The 23742-nt window shown below is 48.5% G+C and overlaps 1 protein-coding gene across 2 annotated transcripts in view; it reads left to right on the top strand.

The window, feature by feature from the left end:
• Positions 1–23742, top strand: part of LOC146869314 (solute carrier family 12 member 6-like) — an 818593-nt gene that overhangs the window by 378582 nt on the left and 416269 nt on the right. For both annotated transcript variants that reach the window (XM_085648043.1, XM_085647962.1), the window contains one exon: positions 3316–3373. In XM_085648043.1, the coding sequence (XP_085504169.1) occupies positions 3316–3373 (58 nt within the window). The remainder of the gene's footprint in view (positions 1–3315; positions 3374–23742) is intronic.

Here is a 23742-nt window from a genome sequence, read left to right as displayed (position 1 = left end):
GAAATAGTAGTATTTAGAAATTAAGAGTTTTAGGACACTTCGGAAGGAACTAGGAGTTAGAGACTTGGAAACTAGACACTAGGATAGTCAATACCCTTGTGAGCACCGGAGTACTCAAGTTACCTAGCCCACGGGCTGCGGGTGCATAGGTGTGAACTTGCGTCGGGTTTCGTCGTCGACTCCTATGGATGCCTGAAGAAAAGATGCTGACAGGCAGTCAGTGAAGAGTGTCCAGTGGATTCCAAGCATGGAATCAGGAAGGAAGATACCTCCAAGCAGAGGAGACAGAGTCTAGGTCACCAGCCAGGAGCCGGGAATGAACCAGGGAGGAACCAGGCGATGTCGTGAAGATGCAGGTGAAGAGGTGAAGCTTGTTGCAGCAGCCACGGGTACCAGGAGGCGTCGAGGACGACCAGAACCAGGAGGCGAGCTGTCCCACGAGGGCTCTTGCTGTCGGGGGCGTCGATGTCGAGTTGCCCTTGGCAAGCGCAACCCACGCAGAATGAAGAATTCGCTTCTGTTGCAGACCAGGAAGGCCTGAGGTGCTTCTCTTTCACAGGGAAGCAAGGGCCAGTCTGGAGGAGCCAAACCAGCGGTGGAAAGTCAAAGGTTCTTCGTCGCAGAGGTCACTAGCCAACGGGCAAGCAACCGGACAGACGCTTCGAGCAGGAAAATGCAGAAGGGCCCCACGCAGAACTCGTGGAGTGTGGAGGTCTAATCTTCGGTGCAGATGGTGCTCGGGGTTGGGGCTTCTCAATCCCCAGAGCACAACTTCGAGGATGCCTCAGAAGCTGCGCTGGAAGCAAGTAGCCAATTTTCCCAGGTAGCCGGTCCCACGTCTCTCGTCTCTCGTCGCCTCCACGGATCTCAGCTTTGCTGTGGATGTGGATCAGGGTCGGAGAAGTCTGGAAGTCAAGGCGCTGGTCGGGCTCCGCAGTCGGTTCCTCGTAGAACTTCGGGCAAAGCAAACGGCAGGTCGCTTGATGGTGCCTGTTTGCACAGGGTGGCCACTCCTTGGCCACAAGGGAGATTCTTCAGTCTTCTTCCGTAGTCGAATGTCGAAGGTCCATAGTTTCAGTTATCAGGATAATCCAAAGTCCTAGGGACTCAGCTCCCACTCTTATACTAATCTGGGGGGCTGGGTTACCTGCTAGGTCCCTCCTATGGGTGGGACCAGGGAGGGGGGTGGTTACACCCCCTTCCCTTTGTCCAGTTTCGCGCCAGGGCTGGGGCTGGAGTGCCCCAGCACCGGTTTGAACCGGACTATGCATGGGACATCTTGTGTGCCCCAGGCAGTGTCTCGTTTCATTCATCCCTCCCTGCCCCAATACACTAAGGCCTGTCTAGGGTGGTGCTAGCACCTCCCAAGGCAGGAAACCTATTGTCCAAGCCTCCCTCGCTGGAAGGTCTCCCAGCAGCAGGAGGTCAGACTTGGGTCTGTGGCAGCAGCATCCATTTTGTGATGCTGGGGCTCTGGTTAACTTTAACCGGGTAGTAGGTCTTCAACATGTCTTCTCCCTCTAGAAGAGAGGAATACTATCCTCATCGCCAGAAATGGTGTGGGGGTAGTATTCCAAAGTGTTAGACACCTTACACGACATGTTTTGATAAAGCCAAACCATAGTTACCATAACCGTGAGGATTATAAGGCACTTTAAGAGTATATGGTAGGCGATATCATAGAACAGCTATAAGGACATGGTTCTGAAAACTGCAGACAGGCTCAGCTCATGCTAGAGCACCATCTCACATGTTACCAAGCACTTTGCCTTCAGGATTGTTAAGGCCTGCCATAGGAGTGACTGATAGGTTACCCATGTGTCTATATATAAGGTAGGTATAGGAATACTACACCTAAGCAAGGGGTGATTACACGACCTTGCCCCAGCTGAGTGATCAGCCAGTTGTGTCATAATGGAAGGCCAGCCAGGGGTGGCATAATACATGCTGCAGCCCCTGGTAGGCCTAGGGTACACCTATACCCTGGGTACCTAAGGTACACTGTACAGGGCCCTAAAAGGTGATCCTTACCAATTGGGTTATGCACCTAAAGTACATAGTATGAATCTAGAGAGAGAACAGCTGGGCTGTGGGTCTGATTAGCAGGCCCACAGCCACATCTAAGTCGAAAACCAGTGAAGCAAAAGCAAAAAGTGGGGGTGAACATAGAAAGCAGACCCTACTCTCCTACAGATCGCACCAAATAATTCCGGGTGGACGACTAGCTTTTGTTGTTTACGTTGGCGATAAGACGGGTCGGGCCATGCACAAATGGACCATCTCCAGGTGGGTGGTTCTGTGCATCAAAGCTTGCTATTCTTTGGCAAAGAAGGAGCCTCCGGTGGGACTGCATGCCCATTCCACCAGGGGGACGGCGGGTACCACTGTTTTGGGACGGGGAGTCCCCCATCATGGCATCTGTCAGGCAGCTACGTGGGCATCACTGCACATGTTCACCAAACACTACTGCCTGGACTGCCAAGTCCAGAGAGACTGCTTCTTTAGTTGTTCTGTTCTCCAGGACTTTCTGGTGTAAACTTAGTTTGCAGACCCATCTCCGGTGTTGGTTTTGCTGGGGTATCTATTCTAAGGTAAGGAATCTATAACTTACTGTTTCTTTCAGATAAACAAGTTACTTACCTTCAGAAACGATACATCTGTAAGAAACATAGGTTAGTTATAGTTTCCTTATCGCCCCACCCATCCTACCCGTTCTGTGAACTTACTTCTAGGGTTAAGGACTTCCTTTCAGGGCCCTAGTTTTGTACACCAGTGGTCAGTGTCTTCCATGGCTCTGCGCTTCTGGCGTGGAAAGTCGTGTACAGAACTGACTTCAGCACACAAGGGCGGCGTCTAAGTAGCTACCGCAACGTCATCTCAGGGACCACAACGCCAACGACGAACGCAGAGTCCACCAACGCCACCTTCCGACGCGCAGGGGTACTCCTGACACAAAACCTTCTGGATGCAGTCCGACGCCTGGGGGTAATTCCAAGGTAAGGAATCTATAACTAACCTATGTTTCTTACAGATATATCGTTACCGAAGGTAAGTAACTTGTTCAACAGGGAGCCTTACCTATAATGGAAACTTTGTAAAGTGTGTGAATCTTCTTGGCCTTTCAGTATCCAGTGGAGAGATCTCATTTGTAGTGGGAAAAAAATCCTGTCATTCAGAGATACTGCGTTCTTCCCTGGAAGTATGTGCATTCCATTTAATTTGTTTGTGGTGAGTGGGTATAGAGGTGGGGGTTTCTGACCAGCTGTAAACTATGCTCGTATCCAATGATTTTTCCTTGATCATCTGATGCTGCAGATCTGAGTAATGTGGTCTTGTTTGGGGCTTGCGTTGAAGGAGTGGTTCTCAGAGACAAGTAAGTAAGATATCAGTTCCCAAGATCTCTTAGGAATAACATGTTAGAGACCAAAGGCGAAAAATGCTGGTGTTGACGAGATGATTAAAGCATTTACACCTTCATTAAACGCTATCCTTTAATTGAGATGAAAAGGTCACTGGCAAAGAGTACCTTAAAGTCTTCATTGAAGAATTTGCTTCTTGATGGGTGTTAGAACATACTTGCCACCAAGAGTTAATTTAGGGATTGTTCACCTTCGTTGAAGTGCTGTCTTCCTGAGAAAGTCAATAAAAAATGCCATTCTCAACCTTTGGATTTTTCTAAAATTCACGTATTTTTACATTTTCTTCCTTGTTTGACGTGGAATTCTTGCTAAAATGCTATATTCAGTGATTTTAAGGATAAATTATCTGAATATAATGGCGCATGCTCCCCATCCACCTGTTTGCTCGGGTTTGAGGTGGACAATTTTTAAGTTTTTAAAAAAAAAAAATTAAAATTTTAAATAATGTTTATTGATATTGACTTTAGTTTACTCAGCCTCAAGGACAATGGGCATTATACATATTATTTTATGACCCTATATTAAAATGTAACAACTACTGCACTTGACACAGATATAAAGCTGTTAGCGATGTCCCTACGGATTACTGTAGTTCCATATAACACTATTATCATACATTTTAACACTTCTGTCATGTACCAGATGAAGCGTCTTGGTGGACCGATGAGGCTATTCGTGATATCATATTTATTTTAGTGTTTTTTAACAATTTGTAGATTGTGGGTTCCGGACTAATTATGTTTGCTTGCGGGGGGAATTAGGTGATGGCCTGACCGCATGGATGTACAGATATGACTGTGCTATGCATTCGTCCTGGTTATGGGGGAGGTTGGTAAGGGGGAGGTGAAGAGAGGGGAAGCGGTATGCAGCCGGCAAGAGTGCAATCATCAGAAGGAGGAGGGGGGGGGGGGTCAACTACCATTGGATGTTGAATTGATTCTATTTAGACCCTGGTTCGGATGGAGCCCGGTGCAGTTTTGATTCTATTAGTGTTAGATACGTTTGCCAGTCTGGCAGTTTTGGTAACAGTGGGGTAGTTGAAAGTATTGCTGTGTACCAACTCATTTTCCACCACTAGTGCCCCGCGGAGGTTGGTAATCCATGGGTGTATTTGTGGTGCTGAGTTCGACTTCTGGCACATAGCCAGCCTGCATTTGGCTCGACCTAGTGGTAGGTCTAGAAATGTGTTGATGGTTTTACGTCATGTTGTGCTTGGTTATGCCCAGCAGAAAGTGAAGACCATGTGCTACAATCGTTGTAGCTGTGGCCTCGGAGAGTGTAGTGGCCACCTCATTCCAATATGCTGTTACCTGAGGGCATTCCCACACCACATGTATAAACTTGGCTTTGGGGTCGTAGCAGCAGGGGCATATATCTGGGGAGTTCTTGTACATTTGTGCCAGCCTGTTTGGAGCAAGGTATGTGGGGTGGAGGTAATTAAATTGAGTATATTTAATTCTGTCATTTGTAGAAATTATTTTAGGGAACCCTATGGACTGCGCCCACTATTTGTCAGTTAGTGTGGTTGATAGTGCCGCATCCCAGTATTCTCTGAGTGGTGCTAAGAGGGATAGCTTGGCTGGTCTCAAGAAGTTATACAACATAGTGTTTCTATGGCAGGACCGGAGGCTTCGGATTATGCTATATTCTCTCTTCGCTTTATTATAACAAAACATCCAGCAGCCAGAGATAAAGCCATTGTCATGAACCAGAAAATAAAACTACAACTCCCTACAACCCGGGAGATACATAAGTCCATAGTCCTTCCACCATTTCGATAACAGGTCCTCATAGTCCCCTGTCTGTCTCCTCTCTTCCTCTTTCTGCGCTGCTTCGCAGCCAGTTAAGTGCTCCTATATATTATCTTTGTTATCAGTGGCTTTTGGTATTTTTTGTGTGGGCTTTTCACATGCGTTTCCTATTCTTTGTGTGATTTGCATTTTTCTTTGCAGATTCCTTTGTTTCACCGCGGGAGCGCTTTCCTTCGCTCCTTAAGCGGTTTCAGCCCCTTGCGGTGCTTGTATTGCCCGCTAGAGGGACTCAGCCCTCTCGTTGCTCTCGCAGCGGCGCTCTTCACAGAGGAGTTTCGCTGCGAGAGCTACGAGCGGTTGCCTTGTCCCGGCTGCCTCACCTTGACGCCCGTCCTGGGTTGTATTTATCCCGCATACCATTCTAAATGCCCTGGTGGGGGTCTGTATTGGCCTTGGAAACTGACACGCTCATCTGAGCGTTGCATTTGCACGAAGACCCGCTTTGATTTCGGCGCGTGAACGCGCCCTCCTAAATCTCACGCATCTTGCGGTACGTGCGAGGGAGGCAGCAGGCCCGGTCAACTCTTGAGGGGCCACGCGCGTAGGGGGTTTTGTGCTGCGCCTATTGCCACCACTTGGTTGCCCATAATCTTTGCAAGTAACAGCCTGCCTCTAAAACTATTGGAGGGCTCGTCCCTCTATTTTTCCTTAGTGTTAAGGAGAGAGGATCACCTTGGGTTGTTTGTTCTTGCAGTGTGTGTCTGGAGGTTATTAGTGTCATGGCTGATCAGGCTGATTATTATGAAGAGGAGGTCCAGGGTTTTTCCCCTTGGGATGATGATTTTTTTGAGGCGGTGGACACCTCCATTTATAGAGTAGTCAACGAGGTGGTGGGTCCCATGGAACAACGCCTATCCCAGGAGTGTGCGAAATTAGCGGCGCAGCGTCCTGAACCCCCAGCTGAGCCTCTCAAACAGTCCGGGGAGAAACCTCCACCTCCTAAGAGACAGTGCATTGAGGGTGAAGATGTGGCTGCTTTTGAGCGCCTCAAGTCCGCTTTTGGGGATTCGGCGGGACCTTCCGTTCCCCCGACTTTACCGGCGGATGTCCCGCAGGAACCTATAGAACCACCCTCGCCTGCGACGAACGACGATGGTACTTTAGGGGATACTGATGACGAAGCGGGGTCTTAACGGCCTTGGCTCCCGTCAGCCACCCCTTCCACCTCCGCGTCTGCGAACCCAGAGGACGCAGACATGCTTAACCCGGATGAGATTATGCATCCCCGTTCGGCGGCTTGGGTTCCTGGGGATAAGGTGGCCAGGTTTGTGGCCAGTAGGCTCCGGAAGCACTAGAAAAGGAGGCTCGGGGTTGTCTTCGGGCGGAATTCCCCAGACCCTCGTTAGAAAATAAAATCGCATTTACGCCGGAGCTTGATCCCAAGATGGCTACGTTTTTGGCTAAATTTGTCAAGGACCCGCAGAAAGGCATCGACCGGTCTTGGCATTCCTGCCAAGATAAGTTGTTGGACGCCATGGGCCCCATGACCAGAATACTGGACATGGCTGAGGAGGCGAAAGTCTCAGGATCGGCCATTTCCCTGTAAGTTCTTTCGAATTGGGCCCAGCGTGCCATCGTTTTCTTAGGCAATGCTAATTGTGCTCTATCTACCGAGCGCCGCCGGTCACTTCAGATAAAACTAGACCCAAAACTTGGGGACCTGGCATCCTCGGAGGCTGGTGCTGTGGCACAAGGTGGCCTCTTTGGAGACCCCTTTGTTAAAGAACTGGAGAAGTTTGTGGCAACCTTCACGTCACTAGATAAGGCACAGACCAGTATTAAGCGGGTTTTCAACCAGTGGGTTTTCCGCGGGGCCGGGAGACGTTGGGGCCGCTCTTTCAGCCGAGGCAACCAACAGAACTCCGGTAGGGGGCAAGGCTCCACTCGTGGTCAGTATAACACCTCGGCAACCTTCAATAACTTCTACCCCACAAGAGGGCAACGCTTCCGCGGACGTGGAAACTTCAGGTCCAACTCTGGGGCCACTCCCTCCGGTAAGTGTGCTTCCAGCGGATCAGATCCGCATTGGGGGTCGGTTGGCATGGTTTCGGGATGCTTGGGCGGAAATAACTTCAGATGCTCGGGTTCTTCAAACCATTCGCGGGTTTCACATAGACTTTCAGGGGGAACCCCTGCAGGAGGCTCCGCCTCACCGGATCTCTTTCAGCGCCCAAGATGCTCAGTTGATCGAAGCGCTCTCCGCGTTGCTCGACAAAGGGGCTGTTTGTCGATCAACACTCCATCCCTGCGGTTTTCTCAGCTAACGGCTGGTTGGTTTACCGGCATTTCAAGATGGAGGGTATCCATCTTCTACGGGACGTCCTCCTGCCAGCCGATTGGATGGTACGCCTCGACATAAAGGATGCCTATTTGGTAATTCCCATCCATCCTCCACATCGTCGGTTCCTACAATTCTGTTGGAGGGGGCAGGTATACAAATTCACCGCCCTTCCGTTCGGTCTGTCTTCAGCACCATGGTGTTTCACCAAGGTCCTCCATCCAGTGGTGGAAGTTCTCCGGGCCCAAGGGGTTTGCATGATCGTTTACTTGGACGATATGCTGTTGATGGCTCAATGTCCGCGAACCCTCGTTTCGCAGCTCCAATTGGCGGTGTCTCTTTTGCAGAACTTGGGCTTTGTAATAAACGAAAACAAGTCTGTTCTCCAGCCTTCCCAGAAGGTAACGTTTCTGGGTTTCGTGATAGATTCCGTGCAAGCAACTTTGAGCCTTCCGTCACGGAAAATGGAAAACATTTGTCACGAGTTGCGTCAGACGATCTCCAAGCCTCACATCTCCTTGCGGAAGTTGGCACGGCTTGTGGGCCTTCTTTCGTCGTCCATTCAGGCAATCTTTCCGGGGCCCTTGCATTATCGAGCATTGCAACGCCTCAAAGCTTTCCATTTAAGGAAAGGAAAGTCTTACGACCACATCATTCCCCTCTCGGAGGAGGCCAAGGAGGATATTGCGTGGTGGTTGTCCCACATGGAGGCCTGGAACGGTCGGGCAATCTTCGGGTCAGCCACGGACGCTTTCCTTCAGACTTGGTTGGAGGAGAACGGTTACACGTTTCCCCCGTTTTCAATGATCACTCGGTCGGCGGCCCAAATTCGCCGTCAAGGGGCGGAAGTAACGATGGTGACACCGTGCTGGAGGTCTCAAGTCTGGTTTCCGGTTCTTCTGGAACTTTCTTGGGATTTTCCAATCTTACTCCCCCTGTATCCTCATCTGCTTCGGAATCCGGACGGGATGTCGCACCATCTGGTCACTCAGGGGCGACTCCGTCTCATGGCATGGCGCCTTTCTGGCAACGCTGTGCGCTGCCAGGCATTTCGAGATTGGCTGCGACGCTCTTGTCTAAGGCCTGGGCTGACAGTACCACGAAACGTTACAGGTCCGCCTGGTTTCGATGGGTTCGTTGGTGTGTTCGAAGGGACCTGGATCCCGTGGTCAGGGATGTTGTTCACGTCTTAAATTTTCTGGCCAATCTGGCGACCGAGGGCCTGGCTTACCGCACGGTGAACGCGATTCGATCAGCAGTTTCTGCAGGTCATATTCCGGTGGATGGCAAACCGCTCGGTGAACATCCTTTGGTTTGCCGGCTGTTGCGGTGAATCCGTCTGTCCTTGCCACCGGAGCCTCGGTATTCGGCCCTTTGGGATGTTAATTTGGTGCTGAACCTCTTTCTGTCCTGGCAGTCCAATAAATATCTCTCCTTGAAGGAGTTATCTTCTAAATTGGCTACACTGTTGTGTCTGATCTCATGTAAGAGAGTGTCGGATGTCCGGGCTCTGGATATCTCGGCACGCACCTTTTCGCCAGAAGGCGTAGTTTTTACTATTGGACGTCGGACCAAATCACACACCCGAACGGTGTCCTACCCTGCGTTTCGGGATTCCCCGAAGTTGTGTATAGTGGATTGCCTCAAGGTTTATGAAGATCTGACCCTGGAACTTCGCCCTCCGGGCGAGCGTCAACTTTTGATTGCACTCCGGAAGCCACACAAAGCTGTGTCTTCGCCTACAATTGCCAGATGGGTGCGTTGGGTCATGCAAGAAGCGAGCATTGATACAAAACAGTTTGGTGCGCATTCGGCCAGGGGAGCCATGGCCTCTAAGGCATTTACATTGGGAGCTCGTTTGGAGGACCTGATGCGAGCGGCAGATTGGTCCTCGGATTCGACCTTCAAGAGGTTTTATTTTAAACCGGTTTTGGAGGTTGCCCAGTTGGTGGTAAGTAAGCTTTGAACTAGCATAATCCGAAGCCTCCGGTCCTGCCATAGAATTGAAATTTGCAGAGGTGTAGGTAAGTTCCAATTCTATTAAGGACGCAGAGGCGAGGATTATCCCACCGGGTGCACGATGGTGCGAACCCACCCGTACTGTAGTAAGTAAAATATTTTGAGTTCTATAAGGTGCTTCGATGCTGTCGTCTCTCATGCAATTTGTTTGAGTTGTCTTCAGCTTGGTTTGCCGTTTCACTGATATTTGATTTTTGTCCTTCCAGGAACTGAGGGGTCAAAACAGGACCAGTGATAATTGGCGTGATTCGCGCGAAGAAAGAGGAAGAGAGGAGACAGACAGGGTACTATGAGGACCTGTTATCGAAATGGTTAAAGGACTATGGACTTATGTATTTCTCGGGTTGTAGGGAGTTGTATTTTTTTTTCTGGTTCATGACAATGGCTTTATCTCTGGCTGCTGGATGTTTTATTATAATAAAGCGAAGAGAGAATATAGCATAATCCTCGCCTCCGTGTCCTTAATAGAATTGGAACTTACCCACACCTCTGTTAGGCAAATCCCAATTGCCCTCTTATCTTTACCCTGTGTTAATAATATCTTTCTAGAGACTACTAGCCGCAGATTCCTTAACGTAGAATTATCCCCAGGCGTGAGACTGGACCCGGAAAACTTTCTTGCCCAGCATCTCTGCCCACCGGGGGGGCGGCACCACGCGACTCCGCTCCGACGTCAGCGAGGTCACATAAGCTCCACCCCGGCGCGCTGACATCAGTTTTCTTCTTTTCCGTTTACAACATGGACCCGTGTTCCTGGCCTGTTTTCAGGCCTTCTTTTTATGCTTAGCGTTTTTCTTGGGTACAGTGTGCGAATGCCTTCGGGCTTCAAGACGTACTCGTCTTGCACACGCCAGATGTCGGCGACGGATCCTCACCCCATTTGTATGTGGTGTTTGCGGGAGCACCACGACTCAATGGACTGCGAGGCGTGTCAGCAAATGAAGCCGAAGTCCCTGCGGGAGCGCTGGATGAAACTCCTTTCGGCACGCATGTCCCGGTCGTCGTCGTCGCTGCGGACATCTTCAAGACCCGCCGCTCCGTATCAGACATCGTCCTTCTCCCAGGCCACAAGGGTGTTGCTCACCTGGTAAGTGTCGCAGTTTGTCCCCCGAGGCCCAGTCGGGCGTGGGTTCTCCGCGAGTGGTGCGGCCCCGCGGGCAACCAGAGCCCAGATGGAGGCCTATGCGGTGGCCTTGCAGGCCTCGTTGGCTCTTCCTGGGACGTCTGCCGATCCCTCGCCACGTGCGGGGATTCCTGCGGCGTCGCCGGCGGCTCCGGCCCCAGCGCCGACAGGTTCGGATCCAGGTTCAGAGGATGTGGTGCCGTCGGGGTGTGGCCCTTTGGGGTTCCCTCCTTTGGACCACGGCACCTCTGCCTCGCCGCAAATCCATGTGGGGGTCCCAGTGGTGTCGCGGGAGGTTGCCGGGGCTCAGGGCGTGTCCTTGAATCCCCCTAGGTACTCTGGGCAGGCGGCGGCCTTGTCTGAGGTGACGCCGCTCAGGTGCTGGCGGCTGCTGGCCCGGACGGCGCCACAGGGGCTGGCTAGGGGTCGGGGCGTGTCCCCGGGCCCTCCTCGTCCCTCCACGCAGGCGGCTGCCTCGTTGGAGGTCGAGTTGACGCCTTTTCAGCACCGTTCCTTTGCCGACCCGGCTCCGACCCAGCCCCAGTCTCCCGTGCCGCGTGTTGTGGCGGAGGTTGTTCCGGCATCCCTTTCGGCGCCGGTCGACGTTGACCTGACGCCGGTGGCGGACTCTACATTGCCGGTCCGACGTCGGGTCGTTGATTCGTCTTTGGACGCCCGCTCTTCCCCAGAGGTTCGGCAGCTGTTTGTTTCATCTTCTCCGTAGACAGGTTGCCGCGTTGTGGCTTTTTCCCTGGCGTCTTCTAAGGACGGCTCGTCGCCGTCTCCGCGCCTGCAATCCTCGCCGGAGGTGCCTCAGGTTCCCCATTTATCTGTCCACCCTCCCCCCGTTTCGGGCTTGGCCTTTCCTTCCTCCGGTTGGGCTGGGGAACGGCCTCCTTAGCTTGCAGCCGTTGCCCACGGAGGAGCTGCTTTCCCCGCCGCGGGGCCCTACGGAGGTGAGTGCTGCCTTGCTCGGGCTGTTTCCACGGCTGCGGGCATCTTGCGCATGTGCGATCCAGCTGCCCATTTCCCTACGGAGCATCTGCTGGATTTTCTTCACCAAGGCTTCTTCCCTTCGAGGCTGCGCTCCACAATTCTCTTTTGGGGACCTGGGGGCGTCCTACCACGGGGGACCCGGTGCCCCAGTCTCTTCTGCACTGCCACCGTCCTGCTCCGCATGATCCTGTCTGTCTTTCCCTCCACCCTTTTACCAGGGGCCCTCTTTTACAGACTGCCTTTCCCTCCTTGCCGTCGGTGTTGTCTTCCCTGTCGCGGGAGGCCCGCTGGTTGGATTCCTGGGGGTGCAACATTTTCGCCTCCTCCAGTGCTGCTTTGCGGGTCCTTAACACTCTTTGTGTATTAGCCAGAGCCACCTCTTGCTTGTGGGACTCGGCGTAGTCCCTTCTGTCTTCTGCTTCTCAGGAGGGTGCCTGCATTGATCTGCAGCACCATGTGTTGGATGGCCAAGAGCTGGCGCCGTTTATTCTTCGCTCGGCTCTGGACGTTTCGGAGGTACTTGGTCGTACCATGGCTACTAAGGTGGCCCTTCATCGCCATGCCTGGCTCCGGGATAGTGTTTTCCCTGAGAACGTTAGAGAACGGCTGGTTGACCTCCCCTTTGATGGCGCTCTGTTGTTCCACGACCCTGCAGATTCTGCCATTCAGAGGTTTCTTGCGGGTCTTCGCCCTCCTCCTCCTCCTCCCCCTCAGTGACCTGACTGTCGGTCTGTGTTTTGGGAGATGTTCTCCCATTGTTTTCCTGCGGCCCTATAACGGATAGTCCAGGTTGTGTGTTCTGTCTGGTTGATGTGCCTTGGGGGTCCTTTTGTGGGACCCTTGGTGCTGTTGGCTGCTGATCCGGCCCTTTTGTTGTCTTGTGGTTTTGGGCTGTTGGTAAGCCCGGTAGGCCCTGAGATTAGGCCTTCTGTCTCTTCTTTATTGGCTGCTTCATAAGCCGTATGCGGGTATTTTCTGCAGGTCTTTTTGTTGTGGCCTCTGCTGCGGAAATGTTTTCCTAAGAGGTGTTCCCATGGTTCTTGGAACGTAACCTACCCTATGTGGGGTATTTGTAGCTATTACATAGCTCTGTAATGTGCTGGGGAGGTGTGGTCACCCTATCGGGTTCCTTGCTCTCTGTGGCGTCACGGTATGTCGCAGGTGCGATTTTCTTGCCAATTGTCTTGGAGCGGCTTGCGCTAGGTCTGTCCTTCTCCTTGTCACCATGCCGCTTGGCCGGTCTGGCCTTCTGTCTGCGGCATCGTGTTGTGGCGGTTCCGGACCTTTGTCCACTGTTTTGGCTGGGTCCTCTGCCGGCTGCTCCAGAGGGTTTGGCTTTCCTTGGCCTCTGTGTTCTGGTGGCCGGCTTGGGCCCGTCCTCCATCTCCCTTTTATTTTCTGCTGGTTCCTCCACTTCTTCATGGTCAGTGTGTGTGTGTGTTCTGGCTCGGCCCCACCCTAGGGGTGTATCCTGGTCCTCCAGGGCCTCTGCCTTTGGTTGGCGTCTGCCTTTTCCTGGGTGCGCTGTTCCATGGTGTTGCCTATTGCTGGCAACGCGTGCCCGTGCGGGACTGCCTGTTCTGCTCCACTGTGGTGCTCTTGCTGTGTTTCCTTGCGCCCCTGCCTCTGGTTCCGTTGGGGCTTCATGCAACGGTGCTTTTCTTCTTCCACCTGTGCTGTTGGCGGTGGCGCCGTTCCGGCCTTGTCTGCTGCTTGCGACCACGGTGTTTTCAGCTCTTTTCTATCTCTGTGCATGTGTTTCTTCCAGTGGGCCCTGCCTCTTCTCACTGGGTTCGACGTGACCCTTGTGTTCCTTAAAGGTTGTTGGGTGCTGTCTGCCCCTGCGGGGTGTTGTGCGCACTCTCTCTTGGTTGGGCTTAGGATCTCCTGGCCCCTTTTTCCTTCTTGTTCTTTTGCCATGTCCCCTACTGGGGCCCTGGTCTCTCCTGGTGGGGAGGCTCTCTCGCAGGCCCTCCGCCCTTCTGGGTATGGCTAGTGCATCTATTCTACGTTAAGGAATCTGCGGCTAGTAGTCTCTATCAGATGTACAAGTTACTTACCTTTGGTAATGATGGATCTGGTAGAGACGATTCTAGCTGCAGATTCCTTCACGACCCGCCCTTCCTCCCCGTTCTGCGAGGACCCTCTGCTTGGGTTTCTGCAGTCACCTCCCTATGGGTGGCTTGTCTTCTGTGGGTATCCTCTTCGTTTTCTTACGGTCAGGCATTCCTCCAGCTGGTTTCTCTCCAGTGTGAGGGCCTACTTTTGCTCTTTCCCTCTGTAGTTAGAGTTTCTGCTCCCCCCCGGTCTTCTTCGTTGGGGGTTCTTTTATCTGTCCTTGACCTGCTACTCCTTTCAGTGGTATGGCCATCCTTGGCAGTGTAGTCTGGGGATGGATTGCTGCTGTTCCTCTGTTCCGGGCTTGTGGCCCTTCCCTTTCTGGTTGTGGTTGCAGACCCTCTCTCTCTCTCTTGTCACGGCGCTTTCCATTGGCTCATCCACAAGAGTTGCAAACTCCCAGAGCGTTGAGTTGACGAATAAAGCATCCCAGGTCATTAGGCTGGATGTGGTCCAATCTGCCATTTCCGGGCGTCTCGCTCTTGTATTAGGGCTGGGGAGTACCCCGAGTGGCAGGTCGGGGCATATAGGGTGAGAGTGAGTGCCTAGTTCATAGGTAGCAGATCCAGCAGCTGGAAGCCGTGGACATTAGTATATTTCCTGGTTTCTTCAGGATCACTGTCTCGGAGCCATTCAGTCACTCCAAGATCGTGGAGTGGTGTAGGTCAGATGTCCAGAATACTTTACGGAAAAAATAGAACAGGCAAAAACTCTTCTAAGGAGCTCTTTTGCACGATCACCACTTTAACTACTATTCCTACTCACAATTCCTTTTTTTTTTTTATTTTAGATTTTTATTAGCATTTTAAGTATACACAATGCAAGAAAAAAACAGCGCAACAGTGTCCGAGGTCACTTCCCCCCTCCACCCTATACCTCCCGGTCCAACACGACCCTGAGAACAAAAAATCATCATTTAGAGAATAATCCATTTTGCATAATTAAATGATCCATCATATTAGACCATCAAGTTCGTAAGCAGCGATAATCATAACACAATCCTCCCGGCCCCAACCATTCTTAAAGTGCAAAAAGTGTAATTGATCAGCTTGCAAGAATACATTCACAAATATAAAGTGACTCAATCGAAAATGCAAAGTGCGTAGAAAAAGTGCAAAAGGTGCATAGAGATAACTTAGCAGATGAGACCCTTCTAATCTGCAATTAAATAGACTGATCGCTCTTCTAGCGGTTTGCCAGACAAGCTCAGGAATAGGTGGCATTGCCACCCTCCCAAAATACATTGTAGGTTTGTCTGGCAAAGCCAGCTAGACAATGGTTCCCCGATCACCAAAGCCTTCCTTTTGGCCTGGATACCCTTCTTAGCGTAAATAGCCCTTTTAGGTTGTGTATTGAATATTACCGGGCCAGCCACTGCGAAAATAAATGGGGGATTGGGGTCTAGCCAAGCAGATGTTATACTCAGCTTATAAATTGCCATAGCGATAAAGATTAAGGCCCCTCCACTTTTCCTGTCTATGGAGTCTTGTTCTCCCAGTAGAACTGTAATGGGAGTAAGCAGGATATCTCACGATAGAGCCATCCTGAGAAAGCCTTGGATCTCAATTAGCAAATGGCCAAGTTCCTCGCATGTGGCAAACATATGAATGGAGTCTGCACTATATTAGGTGCACTGGGGACATTTAATATCTCTACTAGTTCCCCATTTCGCAATTTTACTCGGAGTAGAATACAGAAAAAAATGTTTTGTAAAATTGGGCTTTTTAATTAGCTGATAGTAAATCACTTTGAGCAGATTGAAGAGCTAGCTTTAAGACGTTATTGTAGATATCTAGTTTCCGTTGCCATTTCCCAGAAATTTTGGCCAGATCATCCGGCATTAGGCTCTTAAGAGTGCCATAGATGGACCCTATTCGAGGGGATATTGGGATCTAACAATCTCTCAATAGGTTCGCTTTTTATGAACCCCGAGGGCCCTCCTGCCTAGCGTGATAAAAAATTCCTGATAGCTAGATATTTGAAGGCTTCTTCATGGCTCAAACCAAATTGAGTTTTAAGGTCCTCGAATGCCAGAACGCCCTTGATCGAATGTAGGACCCCCAGTTTATTAATACCGGAGTTAAGCCAATTTTGAAAATAAGAGCCCCCAAATATATCTGGCAGATTCTTGTTGCTGGTAGGGGTGTAATGGTTCAGTCTGCCAATCCACAATAGCTTGCGCATAGTGGTAAAGACCTTATAGGTTCCCATAAGGATCCTAAACTTTACCTTCTTGTAATACCCGAATTCGAGCTGGCGCCATAAGCACCCCCAGGCATCTGGCCCAAGTGATAGCTCAAACGGAGATGAAAGTTCAGTTGTAAATCCTGATGGCTGGTCTTGCATATCTGCAAGATAGTGACCCAGTAGTATATTTTCAGATTTGAAAGCGCCCAGGAACCTGCTTGGCTGTGAATAGGCCCAGATAAATCGTGAGAAGAGACCATCAAACTTCTTTAGCTTCGTGTTAGTGAACTCAAGGGGGATAGCTCTAAAAAAATATAAAATTTCAGGGGAAAAAATCTTTTTGAGGACATTGCCCCGGCCAACTAATGACGGGTGTACGTTATTAAGCTGATTCAATGCCGCCATTGTCTCTGAGCTAACGGGACTAGATTTTCTCCGACTTTCAAATCTGTTTCAGCCAAGATGTTCACTCCAACCTATTCCCAATTCCACCGTAATCAATATTAATATTTCAATGCTCTGGCACTCTTATTTCAGAAGAAGGTTCAGGACATTTTCTGACTACTAATCAGTGTTCTCTAGTGCCCGCCTCTTCCTACCCCTATGTAAATGAGGAATCTAGGTCTATAAGAGTTTTCTGAGCTATCTGAGGAAAAGATTAGACAGTTGATCTTGACTCCTAATTCAGGTTCCCCTTTTGATCCTTGTCCCTCATCCATAATTAAGATGGTCCTGGATATTGTGACAAAACTGCTTGTTACTATTTTTAACATCATGTTTCAATCAGGGACTTTTCCTGAAGACTGTAAGAAAGCCTAGGTTTTGCCATAATTAAAAAAATCTAATCTTGATCTCCTAGACACCAACAATTACCGCCCCATAGCTAGGTTGCCTTTTCCAGCCTAACTTGTGGAAAAAGCCATGAATGAACAGTTGACATCTTTCATTGAACAAAACAACCTATTAGACATGGCACAGAGACTGCCTTTATAGTTGCTACGGAGGAGATTCGTGCAACTCTGGAGAGAGGTGGGAGAGTCTGGTCTTACATGACCTCTCCGCCACATTTGATACAGTCGACCACTTTTGTGTGGTCGACCTATTATGCGCTTTAGGAGTTAACGGCAAAGTGATTGCCGGCCTTAAATGTTTCCTCCCCTCTAGATTTCAATGAGTTCATCTTGATGAATGCCCCTCTGAATCCTATGTTTTACCCTGCGGGGTTCCCCGGGGCTCCTCATTAAGCCCATCATTGTTGAACATCTATGCTACTCTGCTGGCAGCCCTCATCAGATCTTTTGGATTCTCATTGGCTGCATATGCCAATGACACCCAGATAATAGTGTCCCTTTCCAATTCTAATCAAGGTATTGATGAATTCTTTCGCAACTGTATGTCTGCAGTAAGCGACTGGGTGGGAAGTTTCTCAAATTAAATTCGGCTAAAACGGGAGTGATGCTGTTTGGCCATAACACATTCTTCTGGACCCCATCATGCTGGTCCAAAGATATGCGGACTCTTCCCATCCCTAAGTATAAAATCAGGGACCTAGGAATCCTTTTGGACAATAAATTAACATATAAAAACCAGTTTAATGCAGTAGTCTCTTCTTTTTTTATTTTAAAAACCTTGAAGAAAATGTAAAATGTGATACCTCCTGACCTTCTGAAAACATTGGTCATTGCTTTAGTATTCTCACGTATTGACTACTGCAATGACCTCTGTCTCAGCCTGCAAGTGAATACTATGCGGAAATTGCAAAATGTACAAAATTCCTCCGCTAGAATGCTTAAAAATTTGCCTAAAATCCAATCTGCTACCCCAGCGTTGAATGGTCTCCACTAGCCTCCAGTGAGGAAGCAAGGTGCTTTTAAATCTTTATGTATTGCTTATAAGGCGTTGGCTGCTACATGTCCTTAGTACTTGAAAAAGAAATTCTGCTGGTATATTCGTAATAGATCCCTCCGCTCAAGCCTGGCGAAAACAGTTGTGCCACATCACAGACTGACTACTTGGGGTGGCAGAGGCTTTCTAAAACCTTGCACTCCTCTGGAATGAACTTCAACTTGATTTAAAAACTGCCCCTACTCTCCTGATCTTTATAAAAAAAATTAAAAACCTGGCTCTTCTGCAAATAATATATCTCTTACCCTGCTGTTATTTCTGAATCCTCTCTTGCTTAGATCAGCACCAAGACGCCTTATGGCAAAGAGCGCTTTATAAAACCCAAAATCAAATCAAATCACATCCAGTGACCCAGTTCAGTAGTGTTGCGGCCTGCCAGCCACCGCAGTGGCCATTGAAGCTGTGCAGCTGCGTAATAATGCTTGTAATTAGGAGCTCCCAGGCTACCCTCTGTGATTGGGGCATAGAGTTTTGTGAAGGCAACCCTCATTCTGGTCTTACCCCAGATTAGAGACTTTAGGAGTTATTCAGGTCTCACAACAATTTACCTGGCAGCAGGAATGGGAGAGCTGCAAAGGAATATAGCAGCCTAGGAGGCAACAGCATTTTAGATATAGCTATGCGCCTCATGGGGAGAGTGGCAGTTCCGTCCAGAACGCCATAGAGGAGCGATCATTTGTAATCTCCCCTCCCAGATTGCTATCTATTTAGTCTGCTTGAGAATAATATATTTGTACTCCTAAGTACTTGTAGGAGTCATAAGACCAAATAGGTGGGGCCTGTGATAGGCCCACCGTTTGTTTAAAAGTCTGAGGTGTCATTGGGAACAAGAGAGATTTTCCCCAATTAACTTTGAGGCCACAGATGCAGTCATGTCGATCCAACAGTTCCATTAGGCTGAAAAACACTGTCCGATGGCCCGAAGATACGCCAGCGCATCATCAGCGTAAAGTGAGATGGTGTGCCATTGATTGTGCGCTTTGATACCCTAGTCAATCATAAGGATGCGTAATGCACAGGTCAAGGACACTCTTGTCTGGTGCCCCACTCGATATTGAAAGAATCCGAGATCATGCGGCCTGTCTTGACACGTGCCTGCGGTGTCTATTGTAAGAACTGGGGCCTAAACCATAACCCGCCAATGTTGCTCTTAGGTACTCCCATCCCAGGGTATCGAACGCCTTCTCTGTATCTAGAGAGGCAATCCAGGTTGATTCCCCCATCAGACATGCCCATTCTAATAGCAGGAAGAGTTGACGTAAATTGAGGCTGTTGTTCCTGCCGGTAAAGGATCCATTTTAGTCTGAGTGCACCAGCTGTGTCACTTCTAAATCCATTGGCCAGTACCCTACCCAGTATTTTGTAATCTGTTTTCAAGAGGGACGATCCCATCTGTACCGGGTCTCTGCCCGGCTTTCGGAGCAACACTTATACGGCCTCACAAAGTGAGGGCGGCAGTATGCCTCGCTCGTAAGCTTCTGTGTACAGCCGGTACAGGCAAGGGACTAGTTGCGTGCTGAATGAAGTATACAATTCCAGGGACCATCCATCAGTCCCCGGTTTTTTCCCTTGCCAATTGCTGGATAGCTTCTGTTATCTCGGTACCCGAGATGGGGGATTCTAGGGCTGTATAGTAAATGTGCGGGATCTGGGGAGATGCTATTTGTTCAAAGAAGGGCTATAGCTCTGTCATCGTAGGACGAAGGGACACTGTGTAGGGAGGTGTAATATTGCCAGAAGGCCGACTTGATCTCGGCCAGAGTGTTAACAAGGCGGCCCTCCGGATTGTAGAGTGTGGTAATGGGTGTTTGAGATTAGTCGATCTTCAGCAACCATGCTAATGTCCTACCCGCCTTGTCCTCTTCCTCATGTCTTCTGGTTAGGTATTTTTTGTAATCTAGAGCACACAGCCGATCTAGCGTCGTCTTGTAAGACAGCCTGGCATGGGCCAGTGCATGCATGATCTGTGGGTCGGTGGGCGATAGGCGCTCGCACCGCTGTATCTCCGTCTCAAGGACTTGTAATTTCCTATTGAGGGTCATACGGGCGCCATACATTGCTTTAATCAATTCATTTTCAACTTAATTCGATCATTATTAGGTACGATCATAAAAGTACATAAACAACAATAAATTTAAAAAATAGTTCTCGTTGATGGAATACGGTAATCATTTCATCTAGATCCTTATAAAAGAGGGTACAAAATTCATGCGAGGTTTCAGTTTATAGGTACTTAAAGCTGCCAGGTCAAATATAAGTTTAAATACAATATATATATGAAACACACTAGGTGGTCGGGTAGTGATTTTAAGAAAAATAATGTGACCCTACATTGAGGAAATTGATGGCTCTTTAAAATTGGTATAATGTACTTTTTCCTTTCTTTAATATAATAACCACAGAAGAACAGTATATGAAGGTCTGTTTGGGCAGAGGACTTGTCACAGGGGCAATTCATCCGGTCTGAGTGGTTAAATGTTTTCGATTGGAACCCCAACATTAGTGGGATTCGATTTAACCGAAACTGCAATAATATGAATTTATGGTGCGGTATTATGACCTCCTCTAAGTAGGGGTATTGACCTTCCCAAATAGGTAAATGTGGTTGATAGGCAAGAATAGAGCGCCTCCTGTGGTTATTCTACCTGCGAGTGTACTGGGCTTTCAGCTTAAGTGTCCACCAATCTTTGCTTTGACATTAGCCTGCAAGCCATTGGGTCCGTAAACAGTACTTTCAACCCCAATTCCATCAATTCTCTCTCGACGTACTTTATCAATATAATTTTCTTATAATTATCTAGGCTAAGGCAATCTTTTATTAAACTCTGAGTTAAGGGGAGAGTTTTCCTTCGCCTGATGGAGAACCACAGGAGCAAAGTAGCCAGTCTAATTGAGTCCATGATATAGGATAGACTCAACTCCAGATGCAGATCATAATTAGAAGTTGATTGGGGAAGAGAGACCAAGGATTTAACAAACTAATCTTCAATAATTTGGAGTGGTTCAGTATGTGCCGGACCCCAGACACCTGCTCCATATGTGGCCACCGATTTTGTTTTCGCATGATAGATATGCTTGACAGTAGCCAGAGGATTTATGCCCATCCTGGACATAAATGCCTTTAGTGCTCCCAAGCTTCTTTCAATTCCCATGGCCCTTGCGTCAATTAATCTTGACCACGTTTGGTTCTTATCAAAGAGTACCCCAAGATAGGGAAAGGACTCCACCACCTCGATTTTCCCTGACTCTTTGTGGAGATGGGATGGTTTACCTCTAGCACCCCCCAGCAATAATTACGAACGATTTTGACTGATTAACCTTCATGTCAAGAGAGTCCATGAAGGCGGCATAGGTGGTGATTAGACGACGCATCCCTATTCCTGTTCTGGCAATGAGGTCTGCGTTGTCTGCATATGCCAGATTTAGGAGGTGGATGGAATCCGACACGGGGAGGTCAGCGGTTACACCCAAAAGCGCATTCCCCACGCCATTCATATAGATAGAAAATAGGAATGGCGCGAGGACACAGCCCCGTCTTACCCCCCCTTAAGATCTTAAAAGGGCGGGTACATTTCCCATTTTTTCCATATCTGACCGATGCTGATGCCTCCGAGTATAATTGCCAGATAAAATCAATTATTGGAGGGTCGATTCCCATCTTTTCCATGATATACCTGAGCTTTGGGTGGGAAAGGCAGTCAAACGCTGCTGAAGGGTCCATAAAGGAGAGATAAATGTTCCCACCCTTAGCCCTTGTATATTTGTCAATGATCAATGAAAGGTTCAGACACTGTTCTACGGTTCCTTTGCCCTGTTGAAACCCTACTGGGCCTGCATTAGTATGTTCTTATCTACCCAAGCCTCTAATCTAGCTAAAAGCAGACGTCCCATGAGTTTCACATTGGTATCTAGGAGGGAGATAGGCCTATAATTTTTTGGGCTACTCTTGTCCCCCTTTTTATAGATAGGAACTATTATACTTGTTTTCCATGGCAGGGGCTACGATATGCTATGATATTAAAAACATTGGTCAGTAAAGGAACCCAGAGGTCATAGTTGTCCTGGGAGAAGTCAATTGGGACCCCATCTGGGCCAGGGGCTCTTCCTGTACTGCATGACGATAGGGCGCTCCTAACCTCAGTAAGTGAGAATGACAGGAATGCCCTCCTTCTATTCAGAAGAACGGTGAGTAAAGGACAGGAGACTCCGCGGACGAGAAGATATTAGCAAAGTGCTCCATCCACTCCTCCTCACCAACGTTTGTATCCAGCGAGGGGTCCCTTTGGGTCTAAAAGTACGGTGAATTGATTATGCCCCCCAAAACTCTCTGCTGTTTCCCGACATAGTTGCTTGGGCGAGCCTTTTCCCAAATCTCCTCCCTTAGTGTTCTCTCCCTTTTTCTTCTAGCCAATTTAAACTGAGTGTGGAGTAGGGCAATCTGAGTTTGATCACGTGGCCGAGTTTTGAGAGCAAAGGTAAGGGCTTTCTTGGCTTTACTACAGGTGGGGTCCGACCATTCCTTTTGATTAGGGCTCTTTCCAATACTTTTATGCTTCAGAAGATCTGTGAAGAAAAGGACCAGGGGATGACGGTGCTATGCCTAATTCCACACACCTTTCAATACTAGTTTGGGTCGTTTTTATTATTTCGGGAATAAATTTAAACCTATCAATTTGAGCCCATTTCAATTGATAGCCGTTTTTCTGGCCAATACAGGGTGATCGACTACCAAGTGCGTAACCTTCTCACTAGAATTCAAAGTTATTATACCAGTTAAAATAGCATGGTCGCTAAAACTATTAAAATTAGCGTCTGTATTACTGAATCTACCCTTGATCATAGAAGAAACTAATAAAAAAATTATTGTTGACTCAGGCCTCTCAGGTAAAAGTTTTCATGGGGTAACCCTCTGAATTACCCCCAATGTTCATGATGGCCAGGTTTCTAGAAAACAGGGTCCAATTAGATGCTATGGGCAAAATGGGAGACATGATTACCCATCAAGTCAACCAAACCGCATGGTTTGTCTTTATTATACTCTTTTTTATAGGTTTTTATTGAAAATATAAACAAATAATACAATACCACCAATAGCACAAAAATCAACACAATACAAATCATGAAATACATAATATTCACAAAACAACATACACCAAATACAAATACAATGATTATGGTTTGTCTTGATTATGTTTACATGGGTTGATATTAAAGTCTGCATCCAAATTATAGTAAATACCTCATCTCGCTTGTTGTATTTAAACATCTCCTCAATTTAGGTGTTGACCTCGTCTACAACCATGTGCATTTTTGGGTCGAAGTTATTATAATAATAATTTATCAGAATCCAAATGCCCATTTTCGGAAACTCAAAAACAAGGAAGTGAAAGAAAGGGCTCCTGTCATCAAACTTCCTTATTTTTAATGACGATGTATTTGGTATTAGAGTTAGGAGGCCCCCCTTCGCCCTCCCGGCAGTTGATGGCAAGACCATTGTTTGAAAAGAACAGTAGCCAATGATTAAAACTTGTTCCATGGACCATGTTTCCTGAAAGCAGGTAATATCATTTGCCTGCCAGAGATTTTACCAATGTACGTTATCCAGCTAATTCCTGCCATGTTCCAAGAGCTTATTTTAAATAGGCTATTATGCTTTCCCCCAACCTCGTTCTGTCTGGGGGAAAGGGGAATGGTAAAAGGTAAATGGTGCATTGCTTTTATCATGTATCCACGTAAGACCTCTTTAAAAGCATCTATTCCAGCCCAGCATTGGTTGCGGTACCCTCGTTGTCTTGAAAATATGATGAAATGGATTGTGATAGAGAGGTGCATAATGGGGCATCATTAAGGGCCAGATGTAGGTAAATTAAATTTAGCGAGTCTTTA

The sequence above is a fragment of the Triturus cristatus genome, chromosome 1_1 (genome assembly GCF_964204655.1).
Source record: "Triturus cristatus chromosome 1_1, aTriCri1.1, whole genome shotgun sequence".
Classification (NCBI taxonomy): Eukaryota; Metazoa; Chordata; class Amphibia; order Caudata; family Salamandridae; genus Triturus; species Triturus cristatus.
The sequence above is the reverse complement of the archived record's forward strand: the minus strand, read 5'-3'. Positions and strand labels throughout refer to the sequence as shown.